The following is a 13,726-nucleotide window of genomic DNA, read 5'->3' on the forward strand; positions in this document are numbered from 1 at the left end:
ATTATTAAATTTATCTAAATAGTTAGAGAGTTATTTGTTAATATTTTTTAATAATATATTATTATTTTCTACTACTCAAATCAATATTATTATTATTACTATTATTACTAATTTGACAATATTTAGTGAATACATATAAAATTTACTTTAAAATATTTTAGTTTATTTTTTCTTATAAATATTGAGTTATTTATTTGTTCAATCCATCCAATACCTTTTCTTTATTATTAAATATAAGTATTCTGTGAATTTCTTTATTTTATAGATGATTTGGTATTAGTATAAATAACAAAAAAATTATATATGAAGTTATTTTATATAAAGTAAATATATTTATAAATAAATTATTTTTAAAATATATTTTAGATATAAATATAAAAAAAGACATTTTTTTTATAAATTGCATGAGTATATACACTAGTTTAAAATGCTTTAAAGAGGATAATTAGGAAATACTTTATAACCAATAATTATTTTTCTTCCTATATCTAAATTTGTCATTGATGGCCTTTTGATAAAAATAAATTTTGGAAGCCATCTTATAGTACATTATAAATACATCAAAATTAACATTATATATAGAAAATGCTGAAAGGATATTTTCATCTAGAATTTTTTGTTAAAATAATGATCAAATATCAATATAAATACATTGACAATATATACATGCTAACAGTCAGAAAAGGATTAATGGCCGAATTATTGAAATATAAGGTCGACATACATTTATAAAATGGTAATATTTCTTATTATTTCATTTGTCTATTGGGATATTAATAGCTAAAGCTTTTTAATTTACACAAAGTTTACGTACAACTTTCTCTTCATTATATATCATAGAATTTCAAAATCATCAAAAGTCATTCAATTCCAATAAGCCCAATGATTATATGTTTCTCCACCTTTCGTTTTCAATGATACAACATATATATTCCTCTCTTGCTTGTTGGTTTGTTATGCAATACATATATATATATATATATATATATATATATATATATATATATATATATATATATATATAAAATTAAGATACCCTAAAATCTTGAAACAAAATTATCATAAAATTATTTATTCAAAAAATTAAGTTGATTGATAAAAATATACAAATGATTAAATATCTTACATGTCTTGTCATATAAAATTTTATAAAAGAATTTTTTTCTGAATTTATGTAATTTTATATAGATTATTTTTCTCTATTTATTTTATCTTATGCTAATAATTTTTTGGAAATCAATAAGAATTAAAACTCTATGGTAATGAAAAAAGTCTGCTACGATATTTTAAAATAATTCTAAAAGAATAAACGTTAAAGTAAAACAAAATTTTGGAGCACTGTAAATTTTCATTTTGATAATATTATTTTAAATTTGATAAATGATCAAATTTATCTTTAAAATATCATTCATTCTCTAAATTAGTCTCCAATTTTTTTTTTAAAATCAAAATCATCATTTAAAAATTTTAAATTAATCGCATTAGTCCTTCTGTCATTTTTTATTGACGACGCCAAAATTTGTTAATATGTCACGTTAAATGATACTACAACATATACATAAGGGCGTTAATCGACTATTAACATAATAAGTTTATGAAATTAGATTAAATCAAAATCTAATTGAGAAGACAACTTGAGACATATTGGAATCTCTTAATTTGAGATTAATTTGATTTAATTTCATAAACTTATTATGCTAGCTGCCAATTAGGATCACTGGATGTGTCATGTGTGTTGTGGTGTCACTTAAAATTTTACATCAATAAATTAATCGAAAACTAATTTAATTAATTTTTTTTTTAAAAAATTAATTTAAAAAATAAGTGATTTTTTAAAAATTAATTTGACTATTTACTCTAAATTTAATATATAGTATTTTGTTATTAATGCATTTTATATTTCAATTGAAAATATATCTCAAATTAAAAATGTTAATATTCACAAACTAAAATTTATTGTAAACTAATAATATTTAATTTTTATTTTTCTTTATTTTTACAATTTTATAAAAAAATTTATATTTTTGTTTTAATGTCCAAACAAGCCAAATATGTCCTCTAAATAGCTGCACATTTATCTATCTATCTATACAAATAATGACTTAATGATGGATTGCATTTTGTAAAGAAAAAGTATAGATAGACAATGAAAATATTAAATAATGTGAATAATAGATATATCGAATGTTTATTTTACTAGGTATATAAATGATTATTTTAATATTAAAATTTAGATAAATAATTTAAAAATATAATTATTTTTATTTGATTAATAATTATTTATATTATTCAAAATGATCATTATTTACCTATCACTCCCCATATCAATCCTGTTACATTTATACGGATAATAATTTCAATTAGCCATGGTGTATAAAAGTATTTATTTGATATTCATAAGAAAATATTAATTATAAATAAATTCATTTGTTAGAGATTTGATTATTTATTATTATAAATTTGATTGATTATTCTACTGGTTGATTATTTAATTAAATTATTTAATAATACATAATTATTTATTTATGTAAATTTTTACGTATAAAAACCAAACTCATTAAAAAATAAATAAAAGAAAAGACGAAAAAGAAAACTTGATCTAAGTTTCCTTCTTTTATTATTTTAAAATTTCTTAGTCAGATCAATCAATTATTCAAGTAAAAAGACAAAAGTACCCTTGGTGCTGATCTTTGGCAAACCTTTCCACATACACCATACCAACAAAAACCCACACTGTCCCACGTTTGTTGCTTTTGCAACTTGCTCCTCTCTCTCTCTCTCTGCAACAACCGTTTTAACTCGCCGGAAACTGCCGCTGATCTTGTTCTCCGGAGATCATCCCCGATCCCATCCGCCATGAGTTCCGGCGAGCTTCTCCACATACACCCCCAGGAGCTGCAGTTCCCCTGTAAGCTAAAAAAATGTTTACTTTTCAATGAAAATTTTGATTTTTATTTCTTTTCTTTTCTTCTTTTTACTTATAAGTTTGAATTTTGCATCTGGGGTGTTCTAATTTTCTTATAATTTGTGGTTTTGGCTTCTGGGGTTTTGTTGGAACAGTTGAATTGAGGAAGCAGATCTCTTGCTCTTTGCAGCTCTCTAACAAAACAGATAACTATGTGGCTTTCAAGGTTCCCAATTTTTACTTGAATTTCTCTTTTCATTTTCTTGTCAATTATGTTTTTCTTTAGGGTTTTGTGCAATTTTTGTGCTGTGTATGTCATGGAGATTTGTGATTTTTTATTTGTGGTGGAATTGATTTGTTTTTTAGGTTAAGACAACAAACCCAAAGAAGTACTGTGTAAGACCTAACACTGGAATTGTGTTGCCAAGGACTACATGTGATATTATAGGTTTCTTTCTAACCTCTCTCTCTCAAGCAATCTTTTGTTAGAATCTGTGTTCCCTGAACTCAAATGACAGTTGGTTTTTATAATTGGCAATTTTCTTTGTTAGTCCTTTTTCTTTGGTAAAATTTGAATTTTGATATACATTTGCTTAAATATGTTTTGTACCATGAATCAATCATATCTTGTCTTTATATGATCTTTGAGCTGTGTTTGGTAAGTGTCTCAAGATAGAAAACACAGAAACATTAAGACTTTAAGAGAATGGAGACAGAGACAATACTGTCCTAGTCCGAAGTTTTTGAAGATGGAAAATTGTTTCAGGTTTTTCATGGATGGAAAATTGAGCCAATTTTGTCACTTTCTTGTCGTGTCTCTCAATGTTTCTATATTTCTATTTTAGGACAATTATCAACAAGGCCGTGAGGTTTGTCAAACACTTCTAATAATGTGCCTATACACGATTGGATAGCGCAATAAAAAATTTAACTGTCACTTAATCACTTTATCAAAACTAATTCAATTTTTTATATAATTTTCCTCCTATGTGCAAGTTTCCAACTGGTCCTTTTGCATATTGATTTTGCATGTCTTTATATTTCAGTGACAATGCAAGCCCAGAAGGAGGCACCACCTGATATGCAATGCAAAGATAAGTTTCTCCTTCAAAGTGTAGTTGCACCATCCGGAGCAACCCCAAAAGATATTACTCCAGAAATGGTATCCATTTAACTAAACAAGAAAGTGATTCTTATAGAATAACTATATGTTAAATGTATCTGATAAAACAATGTATGATGTTTTCATACGCCCTTAATAACCTAGTAGTTATCCATGTTTGCTGCTTGTATAGTTCAATAAAGAATCTGGCCATGATGTAGAAGAGTGCAAATTGAGAGTTGTTTATGTTTCCCCTCCTCGACCACCGTCCCCTGTCCAAGAAGGTTCGGACGAAGAGTCCTCGCCTCGAGCATCTATTTCAGAAAATGGGCATTCAAGTGTTCCTGAATTTACAGTTGTATGTAATTGGTGGATTAGATTATATTTTCTGACAAAAAACTTCACTTTATCATCCTGATTGATTATTTCAATAAACATGCATTGCAGGCTTCAAAAGCTTTCAATGAGCACGCCGAACAGGATGGTTCAATTGAGGTGACCTATATCTCTCTATATAACACCTTTCTGTTCCATGATATTTAGAAGGATACATTGTTCTCGCCCTTGGTCTTCACATTAGAATCCATATAGTGCACATTTGTGGAAAGCTAATGTGTTTTGTTTGCAATTGACCCCAACCTAAACATGCAAGCAACCATAACTCCATTTAATCCCTATTCTCTTTAAAGGGTTATGCTAATTAAGGGACCAGTTTATGAGCCACGTGGTTAGCTTGCCGCATTGTGTGACTCTGCCTGTGATTCCTGAACGCACTGGAATCGACAATTTGAAAGATTATTTATTCATTTCATTTCATTTTAGTTACATTAGTTATTGTAATAGTTGAACAAATGTACTAGTAGACTCCATTTCTTATAGGTTGTAATGGCCGTCTTATCTCTACTATCTGCACCAGAAGCTTGGCATTGCGAATTTGGAAAATTGGTGCTTGATTCCTTTTTTTGACTTTCTTATTATTTCAGGCAAGGGCTCTTATTTCGAAGGTCACCGAGGAGAGGAATTCTATTATTGATCAAAATAAAAGACTTCAGCAAGAACTGGTACAGAATTTATTTAGAAGAAAAAAAATTCTTTTATGCATGTTCTTACACTAGTTATGTTGAACTTCTTTGTTGAGTATACTGATGGTTATCCTCTGAACGCAGAATTTTGCACAGAAAATTGTTATATACTTAGTTTGATATTTATATTTAATTATTTTGGACCTTCTCACTCTATATGAAAGAAAATTTTACAATCAAGTGATCATGTCCGAAGAATTAGATATTGAGTTGACAGTATAGAAAATTTCATATCATCTTATTCTTCTAAGTTCTGTCCATAGTCAATTGTATCTGAATATCTCAAAATCTTGTCTATGGTTCTATTTGATAAAGGATAAGAAAAGTGGAGACAGATGAACAAAAGGAAACCTGATGAGTTTTCAATTTCTAAAATGATATTCTTACTCTTCAGATTACAAGAAATAGTATGCTATTCAATTTGTGTTGTTTATAGGTGCTGTTACTGTTTGTTCTCTTTTCACCTAAACTTATTATTTTGGTCGTTAAATTTAATTACCTCCTTCGCCTATCCCACTATGCTTTGCCGGTTATTGAGTTGCTTTCTATACACTATCAAATTAGATTCTGCCATGTAGACAAAAACAGCTAATGCTTGATTGTATTTATAGTTAACATCCAATCAAGTACTGATTCTTCTATCTTTTCACACCATCTTACTTCATCTACATGGAAAATTCTAGAGATTTGGAAATATATGCCAAAAGGATGTGCATTTAGTTAATCTTATGGGTAACCCAACCACTTTATCTCATCCAGCAACATCATGGTTTTATAATTTCCATTAAGGATTCTGATTGCTGTCTTAGTTGTATTGCTTAGTCATCAATAGCACATATAAACAGTTGAGACAATTGGTGCCAAAGTTAATGATTGCATCATATTTTCATTATTGCAACTATTTAATAACAATTATGATTGTTTAATTCAAGGCTATGGTTTGGTATGGAATCTTGTATTTGCAGGAACTTCTGAGGCGTTCTGCAAAGAGAGGTGGTGGTGGTATCCCATTTATATATGTAGTGCTTGTTGGCATTATTGGCATCATTTTGGGTTTCCTACTGAAGAGAACATGACCTACTATATGTTATTGCCAGCACCAAGAACATTGTGTGATATGAATGAAGAAAACGCCAATTAATGTAATGTTGTGTTGCAACTAGAAATTTGGGATTGTGATCTGGCATAGGTACTTGTATCGGCAAAAGCAATGGTTAGACAGTAGACAGGTTTAAGAAATTTGGAAATTTGTATAACAATCTTATTTTATGTGGCACAGATGATTGAATTTTATTTTTAATTTTTTAGGTTTGCCATTTCTGTGATACTATTTTTGGTTTTCACAAAAATAGGGAAAAAGAAAAATGATTAAGTGGTATTGTGATTCTAAACTAATATACTAGCCACTAGACCAAATTAGATGCTACTTTACCCAACAGCTGTCAAATTAACAAAATTAGAATATTTAAAAGTTTTGAGTTAGATATACATAATTTTCAAATACCTAGAGTTTGAAATATGTCAATTTCATCACTATGACAATTGCTATTACATGGGAGAGAGTAAACGTCATTATGTGTCACTCCACACGAAATCAATACATTCAGAGTCTCTCTAGTGATAGCAAATGTATACAGGCTTTTGCTATATGACAAAATTAAGTCTCTCTAATCAAGTTGCATCGAACAGCAATCTTCCGGAAATCGTCAAGGCTTATCTGCAGCACAACAAATCATTCTTAAGTAGTTAATTACATATGGTCAAAATAGATGTCATTCTATAATATTTTAGCAATATCAAAGTTCAAGTTGAAAATGGTCAAGTTCTAGAGCCTAGATGGTGATTGATGTTCTTCTTGATGTCCAACCAAAAACAAACGGCTAAATTACATCCTTGAGATTTGGTGAAATTAATCTTGACCTGCCTCTATTTGTTCATATACATATTAATCCTCCCCAAAAACTAAAAGCCTTCCTTTTGGGGAGGTCAAGAACTATTTTATTTAAAATAAAGGATCGGATTGAACTTAACCGAAATTCTAGACGCAAGTGTAATTTTCCCAACACAAGAACAATTGAAAAATGCTATTTAATACTGACCCTTCCATCTCCATCACTATCAAAGCAACGAATCATATCGACCAATTCTTTGTCAGTCCAAGAGAAATCATGAGCTATGGCCGCTCTTTGTAGATCTCTCATTGATACAGTTCCTTTTCCTGCTTCTGCACGCCACAACTTCACTTGTCATTGTCAAGCACCAACACCTTGTGATGAGTTAAAAACAGCAAAGGAAAAAGCAAGATATTGCTTAATCTCATCCTAATCAATGTCAAATATGTGATACCTAAAACAGAAATATAGACTTACCATTTGAAGAAGTATATACTATAGAGGCCAAATCAATGCATACAAAAACATAGAGCATTAGAGCAAATTGCTTATGCGATAAACATTAATAATAGAGCATTAGAGCAAATTGCTTATGCGATAAACATTAATAATATAGAATTGTGATGGGCTAAAAATGGCTTCTTAGACTATATTGGAAAATTGAGAGCTTAATGAGAAAAAAAAAAAAAAAAAGAAATGGTTCCTTTTTTATGGATAACAGTAGAAGACATTACCATCAAGCTGGAAGAAGTGTACAATGAGTTCATCTTCAGTCATTTGCAGTCTACTAGCAAACTGTAGTCACAATCAAAATATTAACTAAAAGATATGTGAGTGAAGCACTCCAATAATTCAAGTTAAAAAAATTATAAAGAAGATGAATTTTCTGAATAGATAAATGAATGACTCAATACAAACCAATTTCTTGTTCTTCTTTCTTTCTTTATCTTCTTGATTTTGAATATTCCTCTTTTTCTCAGACTTGGTAATGTTCTTCACTACATGTTTGGAAGAGGAATCTTCTACACCACTGTCTTGCAGAGAAAGAGCAATTGCCTACCCACAACTATAATATAGTTAGAGAAATGTTTGTTGCACTAGTTTATCGAAAACGCTAAACCAACTAATGTGGTTAAATTGGTTAGGATGTATATAACAAACAAAACAAAAACAACATGATCTAAACATCAAAATTACCAGCCTCAAAGCTTCATCTTCATCATCACCATCAATGTACTCTGAATTCCTATTACAATGCTTCTTCCCAGACACTTTAGCTTTCATTTTTAAACCTTTGTCCTTCACCTGTTGCATAGGTATGACGACAGTAATAAACATCATAATTGGGTAGCTTTATCTTAAATTGAACATTCTACCAACACCAACAACAAAACAAGTAACTCAATTTTGCAATTTTTGCCCCATTTCAACAACAGCAACCAGAAAAGGTTAAACCCTAAAATAACAAGGTTTTCAGTGAAATACCTTCCTTTTGCGCGATCCAGAAGCATTTCCGATCACAAATTCTTCATCTTTATCGTCCGAAGAATCTGATACTGGTTCTTCTGCATCATCGTCGGGGATATACTCATCATCATCATCATCATGATCATCTAATTCTTCTTCTTCTTCTTTGAGCTTCTCTTTCCCTTTTCTGTTCAACAAGGAAGACGCCATTTTATGCAGACCTAGTGCCTCCAGCTTTGCGTTATTCTCCGCTATTCTCGATAGCCTCTGCTTCTCGTACTCCGAAACCGTCTTTGCGGTCTCGGCAACGGTGGTTTCTTCCGCCTCTTCCTCTTCCTCGCCGGAGCTTGAAGCTGAGGCATCGTCATCTGGATCAGAATCAGGTACATCGCGTCTTGACATTTTTCCTTTTTCCCTCCAATTAATCGAAAATTTCACGCTTTTCCCAATTCCACTTCCACGAGTTCGTGAATTGAAGCGCCACGCCGCCACACACTCGGAGTTTCGGCGGGTAACGTGGGATCAGCGCTGTCTTTTTCCCCCTCATTTTTTTGGTTTCGTTAATTTGGGTCAACAGTTGGGCCTATTGGGCCTAACTAATGTCAACTACGGAATTTTAAATTACTTTTTCTAAGGCCCAAAACACTCATGTAATCTATACCCATAAATAAAAAAAACAATTTTAATTGATTTAGTGGTTAGCTCACTGGTATGTTTAAACAAATGTTGAGAATTCGAATTATTTTTTGTGCATGCATTAATCTGTGTAGCAAACCGTTAAATAAAACTTCTACTCGTAACGAATTAATCCTTAATCTATCGTGTTAGGAGATATTATAAGAAAAAAAAAATAAAGAATTCACTCCTGACTCCTGAGTCTCCTCTTCATTTTTTTTTACACGGGAAACTTCTTTGCTCCCATTCTCTGAATGCTTGTTAAGGGAAAAAATGGAATAAAATAAAAAATATTAAAAATACAGATGTTAAAATTTTAGTCTTACGTCATTTCAAAATAAATTTTGAAATTAAATCAACTCTTCTGTTTAATATAAACCAAAGTTTAGGAAGATTCAATGTTAGTCAATCTACTACTTATAGATTGAGTAAGTTATTCTAAGAAGACTCGAATCCAAATTTGTGTAGAATGTATTCCAAACTTTTTACTTGAGTGGCGAGTCTACTAATAAAAAAAAATAAAAAAGTAAAACAACAACATAAAATATAATAAAATGGCGCATGATAAAATGAATATCTAAGGGTGAAATGAAATCATGCTGTTTTGACCTTTGAGTAGTAAATAATGTAGCATATCATACCTCATCGTTTTCTTGCATCAGAAGGTTGACGTCTGGATTAATACCAAACAAAATTTAACGTTTTGAGGACAAAATTGATGTCCCATCATAATAAGTCTTTCGAGAACTATACTATATATAGTTTGAAGCTTCACCCTTTGTATTTTAAGAAAATTCCATGTCTTGTATTCTTTTTTGGTTTTTTATCGTTAATTTAGCTTAACGACATACCATATCTAAGATTACCATGTAAAAAGATATGTATGTGCAAATTATCCGGCTTTTATAAATCAAAATGTTTGTATAAGATTTTATGTTTTATTTGACTAAATCGTGTTCCTAACTTTTAATATTGACCCTACCCTGTTCCATAATTTGGTGGTTATGATAATGACTTCAATCAATACGACACTTGCGTTGTTATGAACCAACTAATATACTAAACCGCCGGAATTTGGATGCAGTTGACTTCACGTGAAATTGACAGCTAAGAGTCGTTAGATAATTTGACTGATTTGACTATATTTTTATCTAACGGCTTTTAACTATCAACTTCACGTAAAGTCGACTGCACCTGAGTTTTCATTTATTTTTAATATAGAAATAAAGGTCGTATTTTAATTGAATAGTGATATTTAATGTATATTACAATATTATAAAAATTATTCAACACGAATAGATTTTTTTCTTTTATGACAAACTTCCTCACCATATTTAATTTGACTTCAAAAGTAGATCACAATAGCAAATAAAAATTAGAATGCAAATAAAAAAAATGTTCATATATATTAAAATCAGTCGATCACTATATTAGCTATTATTATTTGAATATATTTATACATATTTTTTTAACTAAATAATCATTATAGAATAATTAAATCTATCATAGTATAATAATCAAATTTGTTTAAAGTTTATAATAAAAAATTATAAAATACTAAATACATATTTCTATAAGTAGCGGCCTAATAGTTGATTTTTCTATGTATACTTAAGCATGATTATTGAATATAAATATGAGTCTTTTTTTACTTTTGTATTAAGAGCTCATTTGTAGGTAATTTATAAGTATTTATATAAATTGTATTAAACTTTGTAATAATAATATGCTTCGATTTTAGTAGGTTGACTGATGATATTAAATTCATAAAAAAAAAGGACTATGTAAGAATAAAATAAAATAAAACATGAGGACATCATGCACTCTTTATTATGAGACACAATGGAAGTTTCACATAAACAAATAAAGGAGTATATTAGGCCTTAAATATCCCCCAAAAGACGATACATTTTGGGTCATTCTGATATAGCTAGGGACATTGTCAACTTCTTGATGTGTTTTGCATGTGTGGATTGCATTACCCAAAGGACTTGAAAGAAAACCAGTGCACAATAGTTGTCATCAATTATTGCATTTCTAAACATCAACATACACAAACTTTGGCTTCAAGTATGATTATTGCATAGGAAACATTTCAAGTGCACGAAAATACCGGTGTATCAATTATTTTAACTGTTGATTTAAATTATAAAAAATATATATAATATATATTAATTGAAATCAACGGTTAAAATAATTGGTACATCGGTGCTCTCCGATACATTTGAAATGTTTCCTATTGCATATACACAAACGTGATTTTAAAAAATAGCATACTATTATTATTATTATTTCTTGCTTTGACATTGTTTGTTTCTTGTTCTTTGTCATTAATTAATAAGTAGAAACTCTATTTAAAAATAATTTCCATATATCAATGTATGTGGCATACTGGCGTTCTACGGTACAATGTGGTCTTGTTTGTAGCCTTTGTACCTTTAAGTTCATGTATTTATTATACTCTTTTTCCCATGTTATGTAAGAATGAGTCCAAAGTTAAAAAATCAACTATTAAAAAAATCAACTATTTAAAAAATTAACTAATTTCTTTTTAGATTTTATCTTTTTAACCATATACATTAGTGTCCAATGAATATTGTAAGTCACATACTAAAAGAACATCCAAAAATAAAACAGAATATCTAAAATTAGGTTAATGTTATTCTACCCTCTCTAAAGTAACATATAAATTATTTTCTCTGATATGTTATATTTTAATTGAGTGTTTATTTTAACCTGAGCTACTCTAATCTTATGAGAGTTAATAATATTTTGAAAGACGGTGACGGCCTGACAGAAGAAGAAAATGGAACACCCAATAAGACGGTGATACTTAGGAAACACAACGACGACAAAGGAGTGGGGAGGAGTAAACGCAAAGAGAGTTAGAATACCTTTTTTGGAAGAATGATTTGGAAAGAGAAAACAAGACACCCAATGAGACGGTGATGCTTGGGAGGCGTAACCACGACGATGAAAGAGTACAATGAGGAGGAGTAAACGCAATTAAAGAGAATTGGAGTACCTTTTCTAGAAGAATGATTTGGGAAGATAAAATAAGATACCCAACGAGACCGTGATGCTTGGGAGGTGTAATGAGGACGACGAAGGAGTGGGGAGGAGTAAACACAATTAGAGAGAGTTGGAGTACCTTTTCTAGAAGAATGATTTGGGAAGAGAAAACGAAACACCAATGAGACGGTGATGTTTGGGAGGCGCAACGACGACGAAAGAGTGGAGAAGATAACTCAAGTTAAAATAAATACCCAATTAAAATGTGACATATCAGATAGGGTAACTTATATGTTATTTTAGAGATGGTAGGATAGCATTCACCCTAAAATTAATGGTAATTTTGTTCAAATTCATTAAAAAAAGGATATTATATGGTACCAGGATTGAAGACTAATAATTGATACTTGTGTAGTTGTGCTCTTGTTGATTATCATTTTGGTTACAACTTAGAAGTATGATCAGTTCGGGCTTTATAATCTTTTTGTGTACTAGCCTTTGTTAAATACATAAAAGAAAAATAAAAATAAAAAAATTTTGGCTCGATCTAAGCAACTCTAGTGCTATTGCAACTTTGCAAGCCTAACTTAGTCAAAACTACAAGTTATTCTCGCTTCTACCAAAATGTCAATTCTGCTCAAATCAAATTAGGTCTTGTTACGGCCTGGCCCAGACTACTCGCGAGTCGGTCCGACCCTCTGATGACCCGACCCGAGCGTTTGGGCACGTACCACTTGCTACGCGACCCGGACACGCGTCCTTGACAGCTCTCCACCGCAGCTGTGAGGAAGCTTCGAGGAAAGTGGGCCTGTCCTTGAAGGGCCCACCTCTGACATGGTATAAATGGGGAAGGACTTGCCCTTCCCCCAAGGTACGTCACACACTGCCTTACCCTCTTTTTCGCCTGCACATTCGACTGACTTGAGTGTTGGAGTGTCATTGCAGGTGACACCCCCCTCTTCGTCGAGAGCTCGAAACGTCGGTTCCCCATCTTACCCTCACGACCCATTCCAGATCAAGCCCCAACTATCCACACGAGGATCACTCCAAACCGTCCGGTACCCGACCTACCGAACATTGGCACCGTTTGTGGGGAACCACGCGACTGAATGGAGATCGTGCCAAATCCAGGGGACCAAGGCCGCCCGGGAGGTCTTGAGGGGGCCGCCTCCGTCGCTTCCCCCAAGAGCGGTTAAGATCCCCTCCACAACGAACCGAGCCACAACAAAGATTCCGTGAAAGACGCCCCTTCGGGGGAACGGGTAGCGATAGCGCCAGGATAATACAAGAACTGCGCGATAGGGTGCAGAACCTGGAACGCCAATTAGCGGATCAGGAACGTCACCAAGAGGCCTCCGACCCTGACTACTCCCAATCCCCCGAAAGTCGAGGCAGAGCCTCCCACCGAAGCAATCGCTCCCGACTTACTCCCGTCTCAGGATCGGAATCGGAAAGTAGCTGGGAGGACCGGGAACTCCCTAGGAGACGAAACGATACAATCATCTACGCTCAGGGCAAACGAGCGTGTGTCATGAGACGAAACCGTGAAAACGGAGAAGAGAGGTCCGAGAGAACGCAACGACCCGTCATC

The 13,726-nt window shown here is 31.8% G+C and overlaps 2 protein-coding genes across 2 annotated transcripts; one reads left to right on the top strand and one right to left on the bottom strand.

The window, feature by feature from the left end:
• Nucleotides 1-2,644: 2,644 nt before the first annotated feature.
• Nucleotides 2,645-6,405, top strand: LOC112751977 (vesicle-associated protein 1-2). Its single transcript, XM_025801332.3, has 8 exons — nucleotides 2,645-2,908; nucleotides 3,061-3,131; nucleotides 3,272-3,353; nucleotides 3,952-4,067; nucleotides 4,201-4,365; nucleotides 4,455-4,502; nucleotides 4,991-5,068; nucleotides 6,055-6,405. The coding sequence occupies exons 1-8, from the start codon at nucleotides 2,857-2,859 to the stop codon at nucleotides 6,163-6,165; spliced, it is 723 nt and encodes a 240-aa protein (XP_025657117.1). The 5' UTR covers nucleotides 2,645-2,856; the 3' UTR covers nucleotides 6,166-6,405.
• A 131-nt stretch (nucleotides 6,406-6,536) lies between these two features.
• LOC112751964 (uncharacterized) lies at nucleotides 6,537-8,991 on the bottom strand. Its single transcript, XM_025801312.3, has 6 exons — nucleotides 8,467-8,991; nucleotides 8,179-8,286; nucleotides 7,900-8,037; nucleotides 7,716-7,776; nucleotides 7,189-7,313; nucleotides 6,537-6,806 (listed from the first exon to the last, which is right to left on the bottom strand). The coding sequence occupies exons 1-6, from the start codon at nucleotides 8,848-8,850 to the stop codon at nucleotides 6,747-6,749; spliced, it is 876 nt and encodes a 291-aa protein (XP_025657097.1). The 5' UTR covers nucleotides 8,851-8,991; the 3' UTR covers nucleotides 6,537-6,746.
• Between the last annotated feature and the right edge of the window lie 4,735 nt (nucleotides 8,992-13,726).

This window comes from Arachis hypogaea, chromosome 2 (assembly GCF_003086295.3).
Source record: "Arachis hypogaea cultivar Tifrunner chromosome 2, arahy.Tifrunner.gnm2.J5K5, whole genome shotgun sequence".
NCBI lineage: Eukaryota > Viridiplantae > Streptophyta > Magnoliopsida > Fabales > Fabaceae > Arachis > Arachis hypogaea.

Coding starts and splice junctions, on each gene's coding strand:
- LOC112751964 (XM_025801312.3), bottom strand. CDS start 8,850: ATGTCAAGACGCGATGTACCTGATTCTGATCCAGATGACGATGCCTCA. Junction 7,314..7,715: donor ACACTTCTTCCAGCTTGATG/GTAATGTCTTCT, acceptor TGTGGCGTGCAG/AAGCAGGAAAAGGAACTGTA. Junction 6,807..7,188: donor ATAGTGATGGAGATGGAAGG/GTCAGTATTAAA, acceptor GTTGTGCTGCAG/ATAAGCCTTGACGATTTCCG.
- LOC112751977 (XM_025801332.3), top strand. CDS start 2,857: ATGAGTTCCGGCGAGCTTCTCCACATACACCCCCAGGAGCTGCAGTTC. Junction 3,132..3,271: donor ATAACTATGTGGCTTTCAAG/GTTCCCAATTTT, acceptor TTTGTTTTTTAG/GTTAAGACAACAAACCCAAA. Junction 4,366..4,454: donor GTGTTCCTGAATTTACAGTT/GTATGTAATTGG, acceptor CATGCATTGCAG/GCTTCAAAAGCTTTCAATGA.